Below are 24,438 nucleotides of genomic sequence, written 5' to 3' on the forward strand. Positions count from 1 at the left end.
ACAAAAACTAATGGAAAGTAACCTAAAGGAGATAAAAGAAAGAAATCAAAGAAAAATAAAAAAGTACAAGAAAAGAAAACAATTAAAGAAAATTAATAAAGTAAAAAGACATAAAGAAGTTGTTATGAACTAAGCTAACGCGTTCATTAACAACCCTAATAGTTTTACTTCAACAGCAGGCTTGTAATCCTGCACTTCTGATTGGCCCGCGAATAGCGAGTCGTGATTGGTCGTTTCTGGCTGATCTGATTGGCTGACAGCGGGTCGCCTCTGATTGGACGCTTCTTAGAGCGTAAACTCAAATCATTGGTTGTTTTGACAGCAGCCAGCTCTATAAAAGAGCTGCTGCTGCCCAAGTATTTTGCTCTGTTCTGAAGTCACTAATAAAGAGTTGAAGTCACAGTTCAATGCCTCATCTCCGTTCCTTGCGCCCATGCGCACCACTTAACACTGGCGACGAGGATGGGATGTGGAGACGATAGAGCTGACTGAGCACTCATCGAACAATGCAGGGCACGTGGCTGAGAGCGCAAGCAACAAACGGCAGGATGACCAGCGGCGCCATACCAGCCGCCTCCGCTTGACCCGCAAACGAAGACTGGGACTCAGATATGGACCGGTTCCAGATGTTCCTGGAGACCAACAATCTGAAAGATGCTATGCCTGGCAAGAAACGAGCGGTATTCCTGACCCATTGCGGGCCCGCCGCTTTTTAAAATGGCTAAGGCGCTTGCAAAACCCGCGGAGGTGAAGACAATGGATTGGGATAACCTCACGCCGATCCTCCGGGCCCATTATGCACCCGCGTGCCAACACTCATCCGAAGACACGAGTTTTACCAGAGGGACCAACGGAAAAACGAGAGCGTTGGAGACTTCATCGTGGACCTCCGGAACTTGGGTGGACTCTGTGGTTTCGCAAACCTCGAGGAAGCCATGAGACCGAATAGTTCTGGGATTAGATGACCACACAATACAGAGCAAGATTATGGCGAAGGGAGACATCAGCCTCGCAGATGTCATCGCCGACGCTACTGCAGCAGAAGCAACCAGGAAGTCAGCTGCTTGAATGCGCCGAGTGAACGCACCGCACCGCCAACTCGCTAGGGACAGTACGCCTTCCTCTGAGAGGCACACTACTACCGCTCCATCATGAAGACCTCGAATCCTCATCAGACACCGAGGAAGAGGAGGTCAACCGACTCGTCCGAACGCCACCAACGGGACCAACGGAACCAAAGACTTCCGCGCCAATGCGCTGGTTGCGGGCAAACCACCCGCGATCAGACTGCAAATTCCTCGACGCACTCTGCCGCTCCTGTGGAAAGAGAGGCCACATCGTAAAGGTCTGCAGAAGCAAGCGAGGGTCCAGTCCAATCAGGAGGGAGAATAATCTCCGCCAGGCTACAGGCAACCCACCTGTAAATCGGGACCGCCTGAACCACCAATGGAACAACCACTACTACAGAAATCGAGCACCTGCCACTTCAACTAGATGAGAAGAGGCACACCAAACCATCACTATTGGCCACGCTTCGTCCCTGGATGCAAGGAAGATCCGAGTAAAGGTCGCTATTGAGAATCAACCTTGCGTGATGGAAGTCGACTCGGGGTCGTCCCTATTGATGGTCTCCTGGAAAACCCTCAAACAGCTGATCCCTGCCATCCATCGCCAGGACCTCAGCACTCAAAAAAATCATACTAAAGGACTACCAAGGAAACAGAATTCCGGTTGTCGGCTCCAGCCACGTCCAAGTATCCTTCAAAGACCGCACCGCATCGCTACCTCTGACCGTTGTCGATCGTGACCGGCCCAGTTTGCTAGGGTTACAGTGGTTCGCCCCCACTCGGAATTGAACTAGCTGGCATCCACCAAACCAGAAGCGATGACTGGGAAGAGGCCCTCGTCCAGGAATTCCAGGACGTTTTCACAGAGAAGCTAGGCAAGTACAAGGGGACCCCTATATCATTTAATCTCAGCCCCGATGTAGCTCCCATTTGCCTTAAGCCTTGTCGGGTGCCCTTTGCACTCAAGCCAAAGATTGACGAGCAACTGGACAAATTAATAGCCCAGGGTGTGTTGGAACCAATTGACCACGCCCGATGGGAGACCCCAATAGTAACACCCATAAAGCCAGATGGATCGTTAAGAATTTGTGGGGATTACCGGCCACCCTAAATCACGCGCTTCAGCAGAGCGCTTACCCGGTACCTGTGGTTCAACACCTTCTTCACTCCTGGGTGGCGGAAAAATATTTGCAAATTGGACTTAGCTCAGGCGTACCAACAGCTACCCGTAGATGCGAAGACTGCAGAAGCCCAGACTATAGTCACACACAGAGGTGCCTTTAAGTGCAATAGACTCCAATTCGGAGTAAGCGTGGCACCGGGCATTTTCCAAAGTCTGATGGAGAGACTATTACAAGGCATAAAAGGGTCGTGCCTTATTTTGATGACGTCTTAATAGCTGCCCCTACTAGAGAAGTATTAGAAAAATGACTTAGAATGGTTCTCCAAAAATTTAAAGACGCTGGCCTGAAGGTAAAAAAAGACAAGTGTCAACTTTGTACGGAGAGGGTGGAGTTCCTTGGATACCTTCTTGACAGACAGGGAATCCACCCCAATCGAAAAAAACTAACTGCAATCAAAAACGCCCCAAGACCTAGAAATAAGACAGACCTCCAAGCCTTCCTGGGACTCATTAACTTTTATAACATCTTCTTGCCCCAGAAGGCGACTGTAGCTGAGCCCCTACACAGGCTACTCGACAAGAAGGCTTCCTGGGTCTGGGGACATCGGGAAGAACGAGCATTCCAACAAGTAAAAGACCTCTTAACGTCAGATGCTGTATTAATGCAGTATAACGAGACTTTGCCTTTAACTGTCACCTGCGACGCCTCACCGTTTGGAGTGGGAGCCATCTTGAGCCACGTCGATAAAGAGGCTCTCGCTATTGTGTCTGCCATTAAGCATTTCCATGAGTATGTATATGGAAGACCATTTGCCATAATCACCGATCACAAACCATTGCTTGGCATTTTAGCGGGAAACAAACCAACTCCCCACATTTTATCGCCAAGAATGACACGTTGGTCAGAGTTTCTAGCCGCATACGATTATCAACTGCGACACCGCCCGGGGAAAGCCATTCCCCACGCTGACACCTTGAGTGGTTCCCCGCTACCTGAAGCCATCGACGATCCAGCTCCAACCCTAACTGCACTCCAAATTGAAACTCTTCCCTCACCACCGCTGACTGCACGAGACATCGCCACAGAAACAAAACGGGATCCTGTTTTGGCATGAGTCCTCAGCTGGGTGGAACGAGGTTGGCCTGACAACGAGTTCAACGACACCTTTGCGCCTTTCAAACATCGGCAGACAGAACTATTCTCTCAAAAGAGCTGCATTTTGTGGGGAGACAGAGTCGTCATCCCAGAGAAGCTACAACATAAAGTTTTAAAGCTATTGCACGATGGTCATCCAGGCATCGTGCGAATGAAGGCACTGGCAAGAAGCTACGCGTGGTGGCCAGGTATAGATAAGCAGATAGAAGCCTGGGTGGCCACATGTAGCAAGTGCCAGGAAATTTGCGCTGCCCCACCAAAAGCAACTCCAACTGAGTGGGAAGCACCTCGCGGTCCCTGGTCCCGCATCCACATCGATTTTGCGGGACCCACAAAAGGGCACACTTTTCTTATAACAGTGGATGCCTATTCCAACTGGCTCGAGGTCCACAAAATGAAGAGCACCACCACAGAAGCAGTCATTAAAAACTGAATAAATTATTTGCTACGCACGGATTGCCGGACGCTTTAGTCTCAGATAACGGGCCCCAGTTCACTGCCCTGGCATTTGAACAGTATCTAGCAGACAGGGGCATCCGCCACGCTTTAACATCGCCGACTCACCCTGCAGCCAACGGCAGGGCTGAGCGAATGGTCCAATTCGTGAAGAAGACCTTACACAAAATGGAACATGGGGACATTGACGACAAGATAACCAGAATGCTTCTTCTCCAGCACATCACCCCACACAGCACCACAAACAGAACTCCGCCGAACTCCTGATGGGCCGGAAACTTCGCTCACACCTTGATCGCCTACACCCTACCTACACGCCAGAAAAGCCTTTGGGGTCCAGCAGCAAGTGTCGTATGCGTTCAAGGTAGGCGACTTAGTCTTTGCAAAAAACTTCTCAGGTGACCCACTGTGGGTCCCTGCTACCATAACTCAACTCACCGGGCCCAGATCCTACCGTTTGCAAACTGATGATGGAAAAATATGGAAGCGCCACATAGACCAGCTTCACTCCAGACTGGCACCTACGCCCATCTCATCCCCTGAATCTCAAACCCGGGTGGGGGGAAGGGACATCAAGGAGGCCGAAGAAGAAATAGCAGACGACCTAACAATTGGAACTCAGCAGCCTACACAAACAACCATGGGATACTCACCTCCAGAAGGAGAACTGAACCGGGTGATTGCCTCACCACGTAGCAGCACCGCTGCAAGCGAATCCAAGGAACCCCGATGACAGCATTGTCGAGAGCGGTGAGGACAGCCCCGAGTCACACAACGGAGCAGCGGGACCGTCTAAGCCATCCAGCTCAGCAAGCAGCCCACCAGAACCAGAGAAACCGGTGGAACAGCGCAGGTCAAGCAGACAGGTGAAGTGACCTGCCTACTTGAGATAATACGTCACCCCACCCTTAAGAGGGAACCTAGGGGGAGGGGGTGTTACGAACTAAGCTAACGCATTCATTAACAACCCTAATAGTTTTACTTCAGCAGCAGGCTCGTAATCCTGCACTTCTGATTGGCCCGCGAATAGCGAGTCGTGATTGGTCGTTTCTGGCTGATCTGATTGGCTGACAGCGGGTCGCCTCTGATTGGACGCTTCTTAGAGCGGTAAACTCAAATCATTGGTTGTTTGACAGCAGCCAGCTCTATAAAAGAGCTGCTGCTGCCCAAGTATTTTGCTCTGTTCTGAAGTCACTAATAAAGAGTTGAAGTCACAGTTCAATGCCTCATCTCTGTTCCTTGCGCCCATGCTCAGGACTTAACAGAAGTGATTTCTGATATTCTTCACGGCAGTTCTAAATATAAATGTGTTTTAGCCCCTCTTAAGCAGCCTTCCTCAATCTTTTGACCCTGGAGGAATCCTTGAACTATTTTTCAGGCCTCAGGGAAGCCCTGAACATCCAGGCTCAAAGATGGGCTGAAATTGTTTCATGCATAGACCTGAAGAGATGCATTAATAGTGTTCTTGCACTAAATATAAAAAAAGGAAACTTGCCTTTTCAATGTGATCCCTGTGCTTTCTTTTTCCTGCACAAATATTCAAATCTGTGCCAAATTTGAGATAAGAAAATACAGATTTTATCTTCAAGTGAAATAAGACAATTTCTGTCTTTGCTTTTGATGCTTCTGAAATAAGACTGAGATTGTTCTCAGAAGTTGAAAACAGCAGCCAAATATTTAGTGCCTTCCTGTGAATGGCAGGAGATTCTTCTTGGGCAGAAATCCAGAACTATTTTTCCCATGGGGAGATCAGGGAATCTCCTCTCGAGGGAAGGATCGGACTGCAGCTCACGAGGATCTTCCTCTTCCTCCAAAGGGAAGTTCTCAGGCTGAGCAGAAGATATATAGAGAAAGGATCCCTCACCCATCATTCCTGGGTGTGGAAAGGGAGGGAAAGGACTGGTCAGTTTAGTTCAACTGTACTTACAGGTAGTTTCTCCTTAGATTTGAGATTTTCTGGCGTCCTTTCTCTCTCTCAAGGCCAAACAGAAGTAGAAACATTTCAGGATTTCCATTTGTTTGTTTTTTTCAAATATTCTGTGTTCTCCTTAAATCCAAGAATCTGGTCACTTGAAGACGAAATATCTTCTCCAGGGTCTTGCAGAGCCTGTAAACTTGAAGCTCCTTTCAAAGGTCAATAACCCTTTGGGTGTCCAGATCAGACTGGGCAACTTGCTGCTGTGGCTGAGGAAAATATTCCTTTGTGGACCTTCAAGGCTTCATTCCCTCTTTGCACTAAACCATGGTTTGTTTCAGGTTAGCCCAAAGTGGGAACCAGCCCTTGTGATGTGGTTTTATTTGTGGACGTCGACCAAGATTTATGGACAAAGGGATCCCTGAAAACTTTTGTGTAGATCGACCAGATCCTCTTTGAGGCCATGAGATCCTCAGTCCCTCTTAGCAGCCGCAGATTCAGGCCACTTTTCTCTCTCTCTGGGATCCCTTCCTTTCCCCCCAAGAGTCTCCCCTGCAGAGGAACAGCAGAAGGAAAGATGGAAGTGTCTCCGTCCCTCCGTTTATTCTGTGACTCCCCATTTTCTGGGTCTCCCTTGGGATCCTCTGCTGTCTTTTCCAGCTTCTCCTTTTTCTTGGGGAGGTTCAGGGGCTCCATCAGGGTGTTAGTGCCTGTGTCAAGGTCTCTGCAGGGAGGGAGGGTCTCTGTCTATCTTGAAGGAGACCCCTGAACCATCCTCCTGTCTGTCTTTTAGGCCTTCACACGTTGCAGTGGATGTATGGCTGTGAACTCCAGAGAGATGGGAGCAAAGCAGGGTTTTGGCAGTATGGCTATGAAGGGAAGACTTTCATCATCTTCGACAAGGAGACCCTCACTTGGGTGGCTCCCGTCCCCCAGGCCCAGATCACCCAGAGGAAATTGGGTGCTATTCCAGTATATAACCAGAGAAACAAAGCCTACCTGGAGGAAACCTGCATTGAGTGGCTGGAGAAGCACCTGTCCTACGGGAAGGAGACGCTGCTGAGGACAGGTGAGCATCTGAATCCAGGCTGGACTTTCCTCCTTTATGGCCGGATTTCTCTCACACATTCAGCCGCTTTGGGTCCCTTGTCTGGAGCCTGTTTGCCCTGGTGGGAATCCTCCTCCTCCCCTTCCAGCCCCTCTTGCAGGACACGGGAAGCCCTGTTTGGTTCCCATTGCCAGGCAGCCATTCAGTGGACCAGGAAATGCAGCCTCTCCCTGGCAGGAAAAGCCCTTCAGGGTGTCCTGTTCACTGCCCACCATGAGGCCACCATTTGGGGCTATTCAGTGAAACCCCGATTAGCCAAACTGTAGTCAAGAGTGATGGGCTCCCTTAATTTCCCCCCATGAACTCTCCTTCCCCCCACATCCCACAGGGGGCTCCCTCCCAGTCTTGCACCTGATTGGGGCACCTCCCATGCCCACCACTGTGGGGGCTCCTCTTCTGCCCTTCATAAGACGTCATCAGAGCTCCCTCTTGAGCAAAGAAGCCCATGGATGAGGGGTTCTCTTTCCAGGGAGGGGGGATCCCCCATAGTTTTTGTAGATCTTTCTCTTAAACCTCAAACAGGTTCCCTCAATTCTGGGGGAATCCACCCCCTAGATTGCCAACATCCCTTCCCTGCCATGGAGGACTTTCTCTCTCTTCCATTGGCATCACCTCCTGCAGTAATAAATCAGCTTCAATAATTTCGGTACATACCAGGCCTCAAGGCCTCAAGGCCTCACGTAGGCTGAAAGCGAGTACCAGGAACAAAGAACATCAATCAACAACACGTCACCATGGGCTAATAACTGGACTGCAAACGCTAATTGGCTACTTTGTACCCTCTAAACTGACCTTATGCACTGTAATTGGATGCAACTATGTGTCCACTAATATTTCTGCACATGTAACGGAATGATTGGATAGAATTCACCGCTTATGACGTATCACTATGTGTTTTTAATAAAAGAGCTTCCCGAGCTCATGATCGGGCAGCTCATCCGAGATAGGACCAGCCTCGTGTCTTTCTTGATGCATTCGATCACCCAGTGGGCAGCCTTCCAAATGCGGAGCAAAGCCGCATCTGGTGACCCCGACGTGATCCGTTAAAAGAAACGGGTGCGTCTATCTTCGACTGCTTATCTCATCCGGCTGGACGAGCCAGTTGCAACCCAGGGACGCCTGCGTCTCGTGTCACGTATCCCTCCCCAGGAATCTTCTGCAAAGAAGACACCCTCCTTCAGGTGAGTATGGGCGGACAGTTCTCCAAAGCGCAGATAGCACATTTGCAGGAATTAGGAGAACTAACGAAGAGCTCAATTCTTATTCTTAGGAATCAGGGCAAAACGCGCTCCCGGTTCCAACAAAAAGGACCTTATCACCCTTTTGACTTACATTTACACACAATGTCCGGCTTATCCGGAGAAAGGGTCCTTGAAAGTCTCCACATGGCAACGTTTGGGTGATTATTTTCATAATAATCCCAGAGCTCCGCCAAAGATTCTGACCACATGGAGAATAATAATGGAATGTTTAAAAATCCATAGTTTAGCACTGACCAAAGCCCCTCCCCTAAGGAGGGTCCTCCTCCCTATACAGCTGAAACCAAAACAAAGGACGCTCTCCCGTTAGAAGCTTCCTCCCCACTGCTCCTAAACCCATAAATCCTCCTAACTTAAATCCAGTGGAGGATCAAACACCCAGAGGGGCAATCAGCCAGCCCCGCTCCAAAGGCTGACTCCATATCTCTCCAACTAATTGCCTCCGAAGATATGGAAATCGACATCCCAGGCACTGTGTACTTTCTTCCCACACGCCTGAAAACAATCCCTCCTGCCATGACGCCTCATAATTTATCCCATCCGGGACCTCATGGCAAGGGAATCATTGCATCTCCGTTTCTTAGAGATTTTGATGACTTTTCCTCAGTGGCCTGCTCTTGCATGATCTAAGAGCCGTGAACACAATAATAAAACCAATGGGGTGTTACAATGTGGTCTTCCAAATCCCAACATCATCCCTGAGAAATTTGATCTCATGGTCATTGATTTAAAAGACTGCCTTTTTCTATCCCTTTGCATGAACAAGATCGTGCCTTATTCGCTTTCACTTTACCTCGCTTAAACAACTCCTCTCCCCTCCTCCCGCTTTCAGTGGAAAGTCTTACCTCAAGGTATGCTCAATAGCCCCACCATGTGTCAACACTATGTAAATAATGTCTTGCTACCCTATCGTTCTGCTTTTCCACAATTTCTGGTGTACTTCATTTTCCTTCCTAGAAGGGAGAAGACAGGAGTGGGAAGCTGAGGACCATGATTGTTTGTTGCAAGTAGATCTGATGACAAAGGTGAGGGAGGATCTGGAAGAGACTCCTTTGAAGGAAGGAGAGAGATGGTTTGTGGATGGATCAAGCAGGGTTGAGGAAGGAAAGAGGAAATCAGGATTTGCAGTCGTGACAGGAGAAGGGGAGGTCATAGAAAAGGGCTCCCTTCCTTCTTCATGGTCTGCGCAGAAATGTGAGTTGTTTGCTTTGAAGAGGGCTCTGGAGTTAGCTGAAGGGATTGATGTGACAATCTGGACTGATTCCAAATACGCCTGGGGTGTGGTCCATACCTTTGGTAAGATCTGGCAGGAAAGGGGATTTATCAAGGCTGATGGGAAACAAGTTGAACAATTACAGCTTGTGGAACAGGCCTTGGAGACCCTACAACTGCCAAATCAAGTGGCAATAGTGCATGTGAATGCTCATCAGAAAGAAAGCACCCCAGAGGTAGTTGGGAACAGGTGGACTGACAAGTGGGCGAAAGAAGCTGCAGGGGAAATAGGGGGGGGGGAGGGGGGTTATTCCTTTGTTAAAGTTGGGTAGGGGGGGGGGGGGGGGGGGGGGAAAAAAAAAGAAAAGAAGAGGAAATGGGAGGGGGAGGAGGGGGGGGGGGGGGGGGGGGGTGGTGGGGTTTTTTTTTTTGGGGGGGGGGGGGGTTTTTGTTGGGTGTTTATTTTAAAAAAAAAAAGGGAAGGAGAAGAAGAGAGGGGGGGGCGGTTGGTTGGGTTTTTTTGAGAGAAAAAATAAATTTTTTTCATAACAAGAAAGGAGGGGGGGGGGGGGAACAACCATTTTTTTGATTTGAAAAACTTGGGGGGGGGGGGGGGGGGGGGGGGGTTGGTGTGGGGGGTGTGGCTGCTACAGTTATGTAAAGAAAAAAAAAAAAAAAAAAAAAGGGAGAGGGGGGAGGGAAGGGAGAAAGAGAAAAAGAAAAAAGAAAGGGGGGAGGAGAAAAAAGAGAGAGAAAAAAAATGGATGGTGGTAGAGTGTACTTCATTTTCCTTCCTGAAAGCCGCACCTCCCTCTGCCCCCCCCTTTGAGAGACAAAATCTGTTTTCCAAATAGATCAGTGAGAAATTCCAAAAGCCCTGAGCCCCTTTTGCTTTGATTCTGGCTCTCTTGCTCATAACATTGTGGTTGTGTCCCTTGGAAAGAGGCCTGGAGCAGCCTCAGATTCTGGGGAGAAGAAGAGGAACCAAGAAGTAGGGAGCAACTTCTGTGTTGTTGTGGTTGTCTTGAAAGGGAACTTAAAAGACCATCTCCACTCTCCCTCCCTTGAAGGGAGCAGCCCAAGATCAGTCAGAGTTCAAAGCAGTCAGAGAGGAATTTCCTTGGACCCTCAATTTGGGAAAATCAAGAGTTCTTGTGGTTGAGCATTTTCCAGATTTGGAGCATTTCCTAAAACTCTTGGAGATGCTACAGGTGTGAAGTTTAAATCCTGGGGTTAAAATTAAGTGCTGGGAGATTTTCCTGCCTCTCTAAGTTTCTCACCCCCCTTCCAAGCTCTGGAGGGGCTGAGAGTTAATTCTGGGGGTGCCATTTCTGCAGAGCCCCCAAGGGTGATGGTGAGAGGCAAGACAGAGGTGGAGGATGGGATGGAGACGCACATCTGCCAGGTCCACGGCTTCTACCCCAGGGAGATCGATGCCTTCTGGACGAGGGACGGGGAGGTCTGGCTGCAGGACACCCTCCATAAGTCTGTGGCCCCCAACGCGGATGGGACCTACCACTACTGGCTCAGCATCCGGATCGACCCCAAAGAGAGGGGCCGCTATCGGTGCCACGTGGAGCACGACGGCCTGCAGGAGCCTCTGGACCTGGCCCTGGAAGGTGAGAGGCTGCAGGGAGGGGAAGGCTGGGCTCTTTGGCAGGCTGGGAGGTGGTGGGAGAGGAATCTGGCCCCAGATGTGTCCAGGTGTGAGCATACCTGAGCTTTCATCCATTGGTTTTTCCAGTGTTTGAGGTTGGTGCAGCTGCAGGGACCAGACCACAGAACTGACTTCAGGGGATGGAAACTACAGAGTCCCATCACAAGAGTTGGCCGATCCTGATGAAATGCCCTCAGATCCTCTCTTAGGCCTTCCCTGTTTCTTGCCCCCAGCACCAGAAACAGATTTCCTTTTGTTCACAATTCCTAAAGTACAAGAATCAGGAGGAGTCTGGTTGCCCCTTTTCTGAAGGAAAATTCTGACTAAAATGGATGAAGTGCAGCCGACTTCAGGAAATGCAGAGAGTGGCTGGACTGATGCATCAGGAGTCAGAAAAGAGGCTAAGAAGTCTGAGTTTTATTTCCCATCAGAGACTAACAGGGTTTCCTGCTTTAAAGGTCAAAAGGTCACTGTGTGTTGCTTCTCTAAGAAAGAAGTTGCACCTTATTTTATGATCTGATAGGTGAATTCCTGAGGCTCAGCATAAAACCCAAGGAAAAAAGCCCTCTTTCAAAGAGTTCTGTATATGCTCAGAAGTGTCCTTAACGTACACTGGACTTCCAAAGTTGCAAAATTCAAATTCAATTTTTTTATTGATGATTGTCACCAAGATACAAGAAATATTCAAATGTAATTGTTATGCTGATATCCCAGGCAAAATAAAATATTCCTTTTATTTTTGTTGTTGTTTATAGCAAGCACCAAATTCACAAGTGGAATGATTGCTATTCAATGGGAATCCTGAATTTTGTGCAAGAGAAATTTAAATTTAAACTTCCCTCCTCAAACCTGCTTTCCCCGCCCCCAAGCAATACCAATTTATAATGCCTTGGGTAAGACCATCCAGGAATTCTTCATGCAGTTTTGGTTTGCCACGATATAAAAAGATGTTGAGACTCTGGAAAAAGGGCAGAGAAGGGCAACAAAGATAATTAGGAGCCTGGAGGCTAAAATCTATGAAGAGCAGTTGCAGGAATTGGGCATTTCTAGTTGAATGAAAAGAAGGACTGGGGGTGACATGATACGTTCCAATATCTCAGGGGCTGCCACAAAGAAGAGGCAGTCAAGCTATTCTCCAAAGCACCTGAGGGCAGGACAAGAAGCCATGGGTGGAAACTAAACAAGGAGAGAAGCAACCTAGAACTGAGGAGAAATTTCCTGACAGGGAGGACAATTCATGAGAGGAATGGCTTCCCTTCAGAAGTCGTGGGGGCTCCGTCACTGGAAGCATTTAAGAGGAGACTGGAGAGTCACTTGTCCTGAATGGTTTAGGGCCTCTTGTTTGAGCAGGGGGTCAGACTGGAAGACCTCCAAGGTCCCTTTCAACTCTGTTATTCCATTATTCTATTTCTGCCATTTGTGGGTCCGTCCAGAAGCTGGATATCACCCTCTTCCATTTTCATGCTGACGTTCTGGAAGCACAAAATACAATTTTCTTTGGACTGGCCAAAGAAATGAAAGTGTGTACTTACAAAAAAAGTCTAGGTGATATGAACTATTTTACTTTAAATAATAAAATGCAAACACAGATCTGCCCAATTCCCAAAATCTGTTTGTTTAACAAATTTTGTTTATTTTATTGTGTTGGGGACGTTTTTGTTTTGTAAGCTGCTGAGAGTCACAAGGTGGCAAAGGGCTGCTTTTGAGTCGAAAAGCCAAAGATGAATCCAGCTGCCTTCATGCTGGGCTGGTGGGAGAAGAAGGCAGCGTCAGGAGGACACGTCCTCTAACAACGGTTAGCAAGGCGCCTTCATGGTACCCTGAGAGGGACACAAAAATGAGCTCATGCAGATTTTAATTTTGGGGAATTTCCAGCTTTCCCTTCTTTAGGTCTCTCTTGGGAAGATTGTTTGGGCTTCTCCTTCAATGATCTGCTCTTTCTCCCAATTCAGAACCAAAATCCAACCTGGGGATCATCATCGGCTGCGTTGTGGCTGTTCTTGTCCTGGTGGGTGTGATTGCTGGGATCCTGGTATTCTTCAGTAAGTATCTTTTTTGGGGGGGGGGTGATGGAAGGACCCCCTTTGGGGAGCTTCTTCTGGGCTTCCTTCTGTCCTGTTTTCGTAGCCCTCTGAGATCTCAGCCTCTCGCTGGGACTCCCATCTCCATTCAGCTGAGTCTGAGATTCAGGCAGTCCTGTCTTCTTCTGAGTTGGGAAGAGGCTTCCCAGTTCTGTCCCTTTCGAAGAATTTGGTCAAAGAGCAGCAGAGAAGGATTTCCATGACAACCTTCCTCCCCTCCCAGCTGCTGCTGCTGCTGCTTCCCCCAATTCCCCTCCATCCATCTTGGAGGCAGCAGGTCTCTCTTGGGTCAAATCAGGGGATACATTTGCATTTTGAAGATCTTTCTGTCTTTATAAATGGGACAAAGGGTCTGTGAAGTATCTCCTGGGGTTCTTCCTCCTACGGAGAGAGAGTTTGGATGATCTCTAGTGGATTCTTTTGAGCTTTCACTGATTTTTGTCCTTGCAGTGAGACGACGGGATGACTACAGAGCTTACAGACTTACAGGACCACCTGTAATGCTTAAGGCACCAGGCTAGAACTCAGGAGGCAGTGAGTTCAAGTCCCACCTCAGGCACGAGAGTCAGCTGTGTTATTTTGGGCCAGTCATCGTGTCTCCACAGGGTTGTTGTGAGGAAAACAGGACAAGCAAAGAGTGTTATTTGTGTCCTCAGCCTTGAGCTCTTCCTGAAAATGATAAAAGCGGGATATGAACAAACAAACTCACGGACTGAACTCTCTCCCGATCTCAAGGACGCCTGAAAGAAGAAAGGCCAGCGTGGTTCAGCCTGATCTAAAGTCCAAAATAAATAATGTCCCAGTGGGTTGGTGGTAGAGCCTTAGTCATGTCCTTCCTTGATCACTTTAAGGATTGCGGTTCAAGAACTGGAAAATTATAAGTAGACACCTAAAGAAAAAAAATAATTGTGTGAAAGTTTTCTTTGCCTCTTTCCTGGGGGAAAAAAAAAAACCCCATTTAATGACTGTGTCAAGATTGAATCGCTTTATTGCCTTCTAACTTCTATCGCTATTCAACTTGCCAATGAAAAGAGGGGAGGGGTGGAATGCGCAGGGAGGAAACTGGGTGCCTAGACGCTGTCCTCGGAGGACGAGAACTTGCACAACGCCAAGGTCACAACTGCAGGTGTTTGATGGAGAAGTGGACTGTTCCCATAACAAAAAGTAGTTTTACAATTGGATAACGGGAACATCTGAGTGGTGGGAGAAAGGGAGCCTCTTGTTTAACTGAGCAAACTTTCACACGGGAAAATCAGAACTGGTTTTGCTTCTTCAATTCCGACATGGTGAATTCAATAAAAGTTTTACTTTTTGGGATTCAATGGCCCTGAGAGTTCCTTTTTTGGGGGGTTTGCTAGTCGGACCTTTGACAGACTGCTTTGTTTAATGACTGAGTTGCCCGTTCCAATTTGGGTTGTTAAATGAGATTAACTATACCTCCTTTCAGTGATATGTAATAATTCTTGCAGTCAATGTCCATGACTGAAATATCCAGGGTTTAATGTCTTGATCAATTCCAAATACCAGGGATGACTAAGATGGCATAAGTTTCTTTAATATGGTCAAGAGCAACAAAAACCTTACAGCATACTAAGAGCAGTGCGTGTAATCATTTAGACGGGGAAAGATCCAGTCCATTTTATCAGAGTCCTTAAAACCCTTTCACCTTGGCAGACTGGCAGAGGGGGTGGAAGAGCGGATGGTTTTGCGTGTATATGTGCTCAGTGTTTTAATGGGGCTGCCCCAAAGAAAAGGGAGTCAAGCTATTCTCCAAAGCACCTAAAGCCAAGACAAGAAACAATGGGTGGAAACCAATGAAGGAGAGAAGAAACCGGGAACTGAGGAGAAAGTTTCTGACAGAACAATACACCAGTGGAACAGAAGTTGCCTTCAGAAGCTGTGGGTGCTCCATCACGGGAGGCTTTTAAAAAGAGAACTGGACAACTATTTGTCTGAAATAGTATAGGCGGGTCTCCAGTTTGATCAGGGGGGTTGGATAAGAACAGGGGTCGCCAACCTTTTGGACATCAGGGACCACCAAACTCATAATTTTAATTCCCGCGGACCTGAGACCCTGGGAAAATCGCCCCAAAGGTCTGCAGGAAAAGCCCCCACCCCGTTTTCCTACCAATCGATCATTCTTTATTTGGGATCGCAGGATACCGTCTCCTGCTCCGTTCTCAGGGGGGAGAGAGAGAGACTTTTGGATTCATGCAAGGAAAGCAGCAGAAGCAGCAAAAGTCTTTCTTTCTCTCCCCCAAACTCCACCAGAAACGAGCAGGAGGCCTTGCAGTGTCCCAAAGACTCATTTTTGGCGGAGTTTGGGGGAGAGAAAGAAAGACTTTTGCTGCTTTCCTTGCGTGCAGTCAAAAGCAGAAGAAGAAAGAAGCGGAAAGAAGCAGCCCGGAGGCCAGGTGAGGCACGTGGGGTGAGTGGGGCAAGTTCTCCCCTCTGCCCTTTCCACCCCTCCCCTCAGTGAACTAGAAGACCTCCAAATTCCCTTCCAGCTCTGTCATTCTGTTAATTCTGAACAATTGCCCTCGGAGCTATAGACTGTAATTGTTATGCGTGCAAAATGGAGGAACGGAAAGTTCCATTCAAGGGAAGCTCAAAACAAGAAGAGGCTCATCTTGAAGTACAGCAAAGAACAAGAAACAGACACATATATTCCTTCAATCTTTTAGTGTTGCATTTTATTAATAAAAATATAGAAATATACAATTAGATTTTTTTCATTGCCTATTTCCGTTGAACTAAAAGCCATTACCCTGTTTTCCATAGAAACATCATAGAAACCATAGAAACATCACCTTCAGTACAAATTTGAATGACCCAACCATTTTGTGGGAATTCTGTAACTGCGCTAAACAAGACCTATCTGTGTGACTTCCATCCAAATACAGATTTGCAAGGACTAAAAGGGATCCCAGAGATACTTTATTTAGCAAAACAAAGAGGAAGTCAAGTTTCTGCAACCAATATTAAAAAGTGTGACAAAAGAGGAGGTTGTACAAAAAGGTCTCACATACTAAATTTAAACAAAGGAAAATCTGGGGTATTGTTGTCATTGCTAAACAAAACAGTTGCTTGAAACGGGATTGTGCACCTTTCACTATGGAGTTTCCAGGGCCCAAGTTGCTACTTAACACCACCTGAATTGTGCCCAGATGAGAAAGACGGTCTCCTCTTCTTCCAAATGGGTGCAATTCAGCAACCCTTGACTGGCCAAGAGCTGCTAGACAGGCCAGCTTCTGGGTCACTCTCTTTCCCTAAGAGAATGCTGTTGTCTATTTCCCCAACCAATCATGCATTTGGCATCTACAAAAGCAGTGGATCCTGTGGCCGAGCATCTCCGTTGCAACTCCGGAAGTCACTCCGCCTGGGACCTTTCCACCAATCTATAATAGGGGCCTTGCCGGCCCATCAGCTCCGTGTGAGTCCCTTCTTCCACAACCTCTCCTCCTTCCAGCACCACAATCTTGTCTGCGTTCTCCACCGTCTGCATCCGATGAGCAATCACCAACACCGTCCGGGCTCCACTGATCTGCACAGACCGTTGGATCTGGAAAAGGAAGCAATGATCCAGAGGAAATCCTGAGCTCCTTGGAAGCACTAGATCAGTGATGGCGAACCTTTTTTGTTGTGTGCTGAAAGTGCGTGCGTGTGCAATAGCACGCATACACGTGTCGGCACCCACAATGCAATGCACCCTACCCCCCCCCGTGCATGTGTGCACAACATCCCACCCCGCACCGCCCCCTTACCTGCACTGCGCATGTGCGCACCTCCCAGCTGATTTTCGGCCTGTTTGAGGCTGTTTTCGCCCTCCCGCAGGCTCAAAGGAAGCCTCTGCAGCCTTGGGAGGCCGAAAAACGGGCCTTCCGGAAATATCGGAAGTGCCCGTTTTCAGCCTCCGGAGCTCAGGGGAGGCCATTTTCACCCTCTTAGAGGCTCGAAAGAAGCCTCTGCAGTGTTGGGAGGCTGAAAAACAGGCCCGTTTTGGCACTTCCGGTATTTCCGGAAGGCCCGTTTTTCAGCCTCCCGAGGCTCCTGAGGCTTCCCTCGAGCCTCTGGGAGGGCGAAAACGGCCTGAAACGGGCCAAAAATCAGTTGGGAGGTGCGCGCATGCGCACTGCAGGTAATTTTGGATGGGGCTCACGTGCCCGCACTAATGACTCTGTGTGCCATCTGTGGCACTTGTGCCATAAGGTTCTCCATCACGGCACTAAATAGAAGCTCCCTCACATTTCCACTGAAAAGTGCTTCTCCAGCACTGCAATAGAGTTTGGCCCCAAGCCTTTTGCAGTCTGGAAAACAATAAGAACCACCCAAATGAAGGCAATTATGCATGGCCTAGGAGAATGTTCCAAGATCTACTCTGTGTTGGTTACCGGAACCAGAGATTTAACAAACTTGGAAGAAATTACGATACTTCCAGTCAAATAAACCCAGTTTTCCTATGCTGTCACCTCAGATTAAAAATTCAGATTAAGTCCTCAAACTCCACTCTCTTAATCTTCCCTCTCTGTTGTGTTTCTCTTTTCTGTTGCTTTCTGACATTATATGAATTTTTCATCTTATTTTTTCCCTTTCTTGGTTGCTTTTTTAGGTTCTGAATTCTCCATTTTATTTCCCTCCTTTCTCTCTTCTTCCTCAACTAAGATTATCTGTTCATTAAAGATGGCTTCTTCTTCTCCATCCCACCTTCCTTGTTGTTGTATTTCTTGGTAGGTAGAAATCGCCATTTCTAAAAAATGAAAAATAGATCCAGAAGAGCCCTTGTTCCTCTTCTTTTAGCTTTTGAAATTTAGCTTTTGAAATTCCATTTGTAATTCTTCAACTGATAATGCCATTTTTTTCCTTAAAAACAACCCAAATGTTTTTAGTCTTTCAAGAAATAGTTCCCAAAAATCCCAAAGTCACAAAGCAATCCAAATCAGAACAAATTGTTTCATTTAGCACTTTCTTCTTTTTATATTTTTTCTTCTTGGGGTAGAATTCAGTTACACAGTTCTAAAGTAAATTTTTAGAAGTCTAATTGCCACTTATTTCTGATCTTATAAACTCCAAGCAGTCTCCTTCAATACAATCTTTTAAAAAAAGTTCTTTTTTCCAATTTCCAATTTCCATCAGCTATTTCCATGGGGAGGGAGAGTGAGAAAAAATAACTTTCCCTTTTAAATCTTCTTCCGCCGCTTTCACACTCCTTGGGAAACAATGTGTCCTTCAAACAATTAAATTTCCAGGGTATTTCAAGGTTCCTTGCTGTCCCGGTTCAGCCAAAAAACTTTCACTTTCTCCAACTTCCTCCTGCACAATCTTACCCGGCTGCAGGCTTCTTTGTGGCGGCCATTACTGACCGCTGCTCCACCGCCTAGGGAAAAAGGAGTTGTGCTGGCTGAGGAGGGGGTTTGCGATACCCCCAAGCCCCTGTCCGGATCTCCTCTCTCTTCGGCTGCCTCTACGGGGCAACCATATCCTCCAGATCAAAATGGATCGGAGGCACTTCGGCGGCGAACGCAGCAGGGACCGCGCACAATCGCGGATTCATGCCGCCGCCGAAGCCTTGCAAACCGGAAATCCTAGCGGGGTAAAAAGGCTAGAATTGATAAGAAAGGAAGGGAAAAAGGAAAGAGAAGTCATAAAGGTTCAAAACAAGATGTTAAAAGACAGGTTTTTTTCAGAGATAAAGGGTAAACTATAACTTTAAAAAATGATTCTGCAAAAGTACATAAGATTGTATTGTAGATATTAGTATTTGAAATTGAGTTAGAAAACTGAAATATTATATGAGTTCATAAAGTATTAAAGGGAATGTATAAAAATGTTTAAGACTTAACAATAGAGTTTAACTTTCTATGGAATATTGTCTTTACTATTTTATAAACTTGATTCTCTTTTTTTCTTTTTGTTTTATTATTCTAAAATGTGATACTTAGAATGTACTAAGCAGAATCAGTATGGAAAGTATGTATTATTTTAAGTGTTAAATTTAGGGGAAAGATAAAAAGTTGTCATACTTCAACCAGTCATTACAGGAGAAATATTGTATTAGAAAGAAAAGAAAAATAGATAATTGAAAGAGAACGGACAAAAGATGCAAGTATAATTATTTAAACTGAGATGAAATAAATAAAATAGAATTAAGAGAGTGAATGAAGAGAGAAAATATATAGAAAATATAGAATGTTAAATAAGATATGAAATAGTATATTAGTGAGCATGAATTTGATTTATGTCTGTACAAAAAGATGTTACCCGGGGTAAGCCGCTTTCCAAAAAGAAGTTTTATGTATTTATGTTTTGTGTTTTGTTTGTTTACCAAAACGTTAGAAGAATGTTGGAAGAGAACAATGAAATTTTAAATAAGACAGATGGATATAATGAATATATACAATTTAAGGCAAAAGAAATATAATTGAATAGAAGGAAAGGGAGAAATAAAGAGAAGTTGGGAAAAGATATGAAGTTGAACAGATAAGATGAATATACATATTAAACTGTGCTGGTATGGAAATGTGATAATTTGGAATGATCCTGTCTTTAAATAAGATGTTCTTGTTATGTATGGAGAATAATGGAGACCAGACATCTGACCAGTGACTTCAACTCTTTAATAAAGCAATAGAACATAACAGAGCAACGCTATGGGCAGCAGTAACCCTTTTATAGGGTTAGCTGCTGCCTTATTAACCAATGAAAATGTTCAACAAGTTCAAACTACTAACCAATAAGAAAAGTCCCAAAAGTGGCCAATCAGGGACTAGTTCTGGCCCAATCCCAAGTTGTTGTATAAGGACCAACCAAGTGTGCAGGTTTTCAACCCCTAATTTGCATTTAGGTTATTCACTTTTATTGATTCACAACACCCCTCCCCCTTGGGTTCCGTTTGAGGGGAGCTGTAATAAAATCCTCAAGATAGGCAGGCCGTTTGGTCTGCCTGGATGATTTCCGAGGCTCCACCGGGTTTTGTCTAATGTCCGGTTCCGGGGGAGTGTTTGGATGACCTTTGTTAAATTCTATTTCGCTGCACGGCGATTCCGTGCTGCATTCACTGTGGTTGTCTCTGCTACTCCGTGTTTCTTCGGGGTTTTGCAGTTCGTTTTCCCCCGTATTAAAGTTCCCTGAAAACGTCAACTCCCTCCCCGCTTCACGTTCCGGTGCTTTGCTGGGCTGTAGGGCTCCCGTTGACCTGCTATTAGTTGTATCAAAGTCAATTCCCTCGATACTTCCTCCCCCTTGAGTTGGCGAACCAGGGAAGTCATGGCCGCTGGGTGGTAATCTCGATCGGAGCTGGTCTATGTGGCGTTTCCACACCCTCCCATCGTCTGTTAGCAGGCGGTAAGATCTAGGCCCGGTGAGGTGGGTAACGGTTGCGGGTATCCATAACGGGTCGCCGGAAAAGTTTTTGGCAAAGATTAAATCGCCTACCTTAAATTCCCGGCATTTGCTGCTGGAGCCGAAAGGTTTTTCCGGTGCGAAAGCGGGGTGGAGCCGGTCAAGGTGCGATCGTATTTTCCGCCCCATAAGAAGTTCAGCGGGCGTTTTGTTGGTCACGCTGTGGGGCGTGATGTGCTGCAACAAGAGAATTCGATTGATTTTCTCGTCGATGTTGCCAAATTCCATTTTGTGAAGGGTCTTTTTTACAAATTGTACCATGCGTTCTGCACGTCCATTCGCCGCAGGGTGCGCGGGCGAGATTAGCGCATGGCGGATGCCTCGATCAGCAAGATATTGTTCAAAGGGCAATGCAGTGAACTGTGGGCCGTTGTCCGAGACCAACACGTCCGGAAACCCGTGTGTGGCAAATAGTCTGTTTAATTTATTAATAACTGAGTCTGTTGTAGTTGTGTGCATTCGATGAATCTCGAGCCAGTTAGAATAGGCGTCGACAGTAATTAGGAAAGTGTGACCTTTGGTATGCCCCGCAAAGTCAATATGAATACGGGACCACGGTCCCCTCGGCGTTTCCCATTCGGTTGGGCTTGCTTTAGGTGGGGCGTTGCTGACGTCCTGGCAACGTTGGCACGTAGCGACCCAGGCCTCGATTCTTTTGTTGATTCCCGGCCACCAAGCATAGCTGCGTGCGAGTGATTTCATCCGCACAATACCCGGATGTCCCTCATGCAATACCGCCAAAACAGTCTGTTGCAATTTGCCAGGGATTACGACTCGATCGCCCCACAAGATACAGCCTTTTTGGGAAAAGAGCTCGGTTTGGCGGGCTTTGAAGGGCGCCCATTCAGGTGCTATTTGGTCCGTCGGCCACCCCCGTTCAACCCAGCGTAGTATGTGTTGCAGAACTGGGTCACGTTTCGTTTCAAAAGCAATGTCTCTAGCCGTCAAGGGTGGTGCATGTAGAGCTTCGATCTGTAGTGTTGAGAGGGTTGGGGCTGGATCCACAACAGCGTCTGGGAGCGGTGTTCTGCTCAATGCATCGGCGTGGAGAATCGATTTCCCCGGGCAGTGTTGCAAGGTGTAGTTGTAGGCCGCCAGGAATTCAGACCAACGGGTCATTCTGGGGGACAATATATATGGGGTTGGTTTATTACCCGCAATGATCCCCAGTAGCGGTTTATGATCAGTGATTATTGTAAACGCACGGCCATAAACATATTCATGAAATCTTTTAACTGCAGCAACAATAGCTAAAGCTTCTTTGTCCAGCTGACTATAATTCCGTTCAGCTTTAGCTAAGGTTCGCGAAAAAAACGCGATGGGGGCCTCCGCTCCGTTTGGTAACATGTGGGCCAGAATTGCCCCAACCCCAAAAGGTGATGCATCACACGTGATAGTGAGCGGCAGAGTCTCGTTGTACTGCATAAGTACTGAATCAGAAGTTAGCAATTTCTTTACTTGTTGGAAAGCATGTTGTTCCCGTTGCCCCCAAACCCACGTTGCTTTTTTGTCGAATAGTCTATGCAATGGTTCAGCTACTGTTGCTTTGTGGGGTAAAAACACATTATAGAAATTGATAAGTCCAAGGAACGCCTGTAGGTCTGCCTTGTTCCTTGGAGTGGGTGCCTTTTTAATTGCTCGTAATTTGTCTTCGGTGGGATGAATTCCTTGGCTGTCCAGGAGATATCCCAAAAATTCTACTTTTTCGGTACATAACTGGCATTTATCTTTTTTTACTCTGAGGCCTGCATTTTGGAATCTTCGTAAAACCTCTCTGAGTCGTTTTTCTAGGATGTCTTTGTTAGGTGCGGCGATGAGTACATTGTCGAAATATGGGACAATGCCTTTTATCCCTTGTAACAACCTTTCCATTAAACTCTGGAAGATTCCAGGGGCGACGCTTACCCCGAATTGGAGCCGGTTGCATTTAAATGCGCCCCTATGTGTTACGATCGTTTGCGCCTCAGCTGTGGTTGGGTCTACAGGCAATTGTTGATACGCCTGGGCTAGATCTAGTTTAGCGAAAACTTTCCCGCCACCCAGGGAATGGAGTAAGTGTTGCACTACCGGTACTGGATAAGCACTTTGCTGCAGTGCGTGGTTTAAGGTGGCCCGGTAGTCCCCGCAAATTCTTAGGGACCCATCAGGCTTGATAGGCGTCACTATCGGGGTTTCCCAATGGGCGTGGTCGGTGGGTTCCAGTACGCCCTGCGCTATTAGTTTATCGAGTTGTTCGTCGATTTTAGGCTTCAAGGCGAACGGCACCCGACGCGGCTTAAGGCGGATGGGTGCTATCTCAGGGTTCAAGTTAAACGAGATTGGGGTCCCCTTATACTTGCCTAGTCCGTTCGCGAAAACGTCTTGGAATTCTTGCACGAGTGCTTCCTCCCAATCGACGCTCTCGGCCTTGTGGACTCCGGCTACAGTGATCCCGAGCGGCCTGAACCATTGAAGGCCTAGAAGACTAGGCCTGTCTCGATCCACGACCGTTAGTGGTAGTGCGATGGTGCGGTCTTTGAATGAGACCTGGAATTTGCAGGACCCGACAACGGGAATTCTGTTACCCTGATAGTCTTTGAGTATAACCCTTTGAGGGTTAAGGTCTTGGCGGCGGATCGTGGGAATGAGCTGTTGGAGCGTTTTCCACGATACCATCGAGAGGGAAGATCCCAAGTCTACCTCCATCACGCAAGGTTTGTTTTCGATGGCGACCTTTACTCGGATTTTCCCGGCATCAAGGGATGTAGCGTGGCCTATGGTGATTGTTTGGTGGGTCTCTTCCCGCCGGGTTTCTTCACGCCTGGTGGAAGTGGTGGACGGTTTGTTTCTGTAGGAGTGGTTCAATTTTTCTCGGTGTGTGCCGAAGAATCCGGAAGACTGGTATTCGGCCTGTCGGGGTTTGGAGTTCTGTTTGCATCTGCAAACCTTTGCGATGTGACCTCGTCTCCCGCAATGGCGGCAGAGTGCGTCGAGGAATTTGCAGCCGGATCGTGGGTGATTGGCTCCACAGCCGGCACACGGTCGCAATGAGTGTTGTGTGGACTGGTCTCTCTCCGTTCGAAGTCGGTTGACCTCTTCCTCATCGCTGTCGGACGGGGACTCTAGGTCTTCGTGGTGAGTTGATACCAGGTGTCTCTCCAAGCGAGGCGAGGTATCAGTGGCGAGTTTACGTAGCGGTGCGTTGGTGCGGCGCATTTGGGCTGCCGACTTCTTGGTCGCCTCCGCTGCCGAGGCTTCTTTAAGGGCATCGGTGAGGCTGATGTCCCCCTTAGCCATAATTTTGCTCTGGATCGCGCCGTCTTCTAAGCCCAGAACCAGGCGGTCCCGGAGGGCTTCTTCTAAGTCTGCGAACCCGCAGAGGCCTCCTAGGTTCCGGAGGTCCGCGATGTAATTGGCAAGGCTTTCGCCCTTCCGTTGGTCCCTCTGGTAATATTCGTGTCTTCTTACTAAGGTTGGCACGGTGGGCGTGTAGTGAGCCCATAGTAATGGCTCGAGGACGTCCCAGTCCATTTCTTTTACCTCTGCTGGCTTGGCAAGCGACTTTGCCATTTTAAACACGGTTGGCCCACAATGAGTTAGAAAGATAGCTCTTTTTTTGCCGGTTGTCGCATCTTTCAAATTGTTGGTCTCCAGAAACATCTGGAACCGATCCATGTAGGCCTCCCATTCTTCGGTTTCTGGGTTGAATGGAGCGGGTGGTACGGCACCGCTGGCCATGTTGCCGTTGATGGTGCGTGTTCGACCACGTGCTCTGTTAGTTGCTCTGTAGGTTAGTCAGCTCTTCGGTCTCCGCATCCCACCCTCGTCGCCAGTGTTATGTATGGAGAATAATGGAGACCAGACATCTGACCAGTGACTTCAACTCTTTAATAAGTAATAGAACATAACAGAGCAACGCTATGGGCAGCAGTAACCCTTTTATAGGGTTAGCTGCTGCCTTATTAACCAATGAAAATGTGCAACAAGTTCAAACTACTAACCAATAAGAAAAGTCCCAAAAGTGGCC

At 47.4% G+C, this 24,438-nt stretch overlaps 4 protein-coding genes across 5 annotated transcripts in view; 1 reads left to right on the top strand and 3 right to left on the bottom strand.

Annotated features, from left to right (window-relative positions):
- The window catches only part of LOC113429339 (class I histocompatibility antigen, F10 alpha chain-like), a 99,196-nt gene extending 85,626 nt beyond the window's left edge, over nt 1-13,570 (top strand). For both annotated transcript variants that reach the window (XM_087953902.1, XM_087953903.1), the window contains exons 3-6: nt 6,511-6,786; nt 10,634-10,915; nt 12,906-12,995; nt 13,485-13,570. In XM_087953902.1, the coding sequence (XP_087810028.1) occupies nt 6,511-6,786; nt 10,634-10,915; nt 12,906-12,995; nt 13,485-13,555 (719 nt within the window). In that variant the 3' untranslated portion in view covers nt 13,556-13,570. The remainder of the gene's footprint in view (nt 1-6,510; nt 6,787-10,633; nt 10,916-12,905; nt 12,996-13,484) is intronic.
- LOC113428608 (major histocompatibility complex class I-related protein 1-like) overlaps nt 1-24,438 on the bottom strand; it is a 684,789-nt gene that overhangs the window by 628,438 nt on the left and 31,913 nt on the right. The gene's annotated exons all lie outside the window — the stretch shown is intronic.
- The window catches only part of LOC113426549 (major histocompatibility complex class I-related protein 1-like), a 405,199-nt gene that overhangs the window by 70,203 nt on the left and 310,558 nt on the right, over nt 1-24,438 (bottom strand). The gene's annotated exons all lie outside the window — the stretch shown is intronic.
- The window catches only part of LOC113429845 (antigen peptide transporter 2-like), a 127,831-nt gene continuing 119,097 nt past the window's right edge, over nt 15,705-24,438 (bottom strand). The window contains exon 12 of the mRNA XM_087953833.1: nt 15,705-16,596. Coding sequence (XP_087809959.1) covers nt 16,405-16,596 — 192 coding nt within the window. The 3' untranslated portion in view covers nt 15,705-16,404. The remainder of the gene's footprint in view (nt 16,597-24,438) is intronic.

Source organism: Notechis scutatus, chromosome 2 (assembly GCF_049901735.1).
Source record: "Notechis scutatus isolate UNSWTSFEM ecotype Mainland chromosome 2, rNotScu1.2, whole genome shotgun sequence".
Lineage (NCBI taxonomy): Eukaryota > Metazoa > Chordata > Lepidosauria > Squamata > Elapidae > Notechis > Notechis scutatus.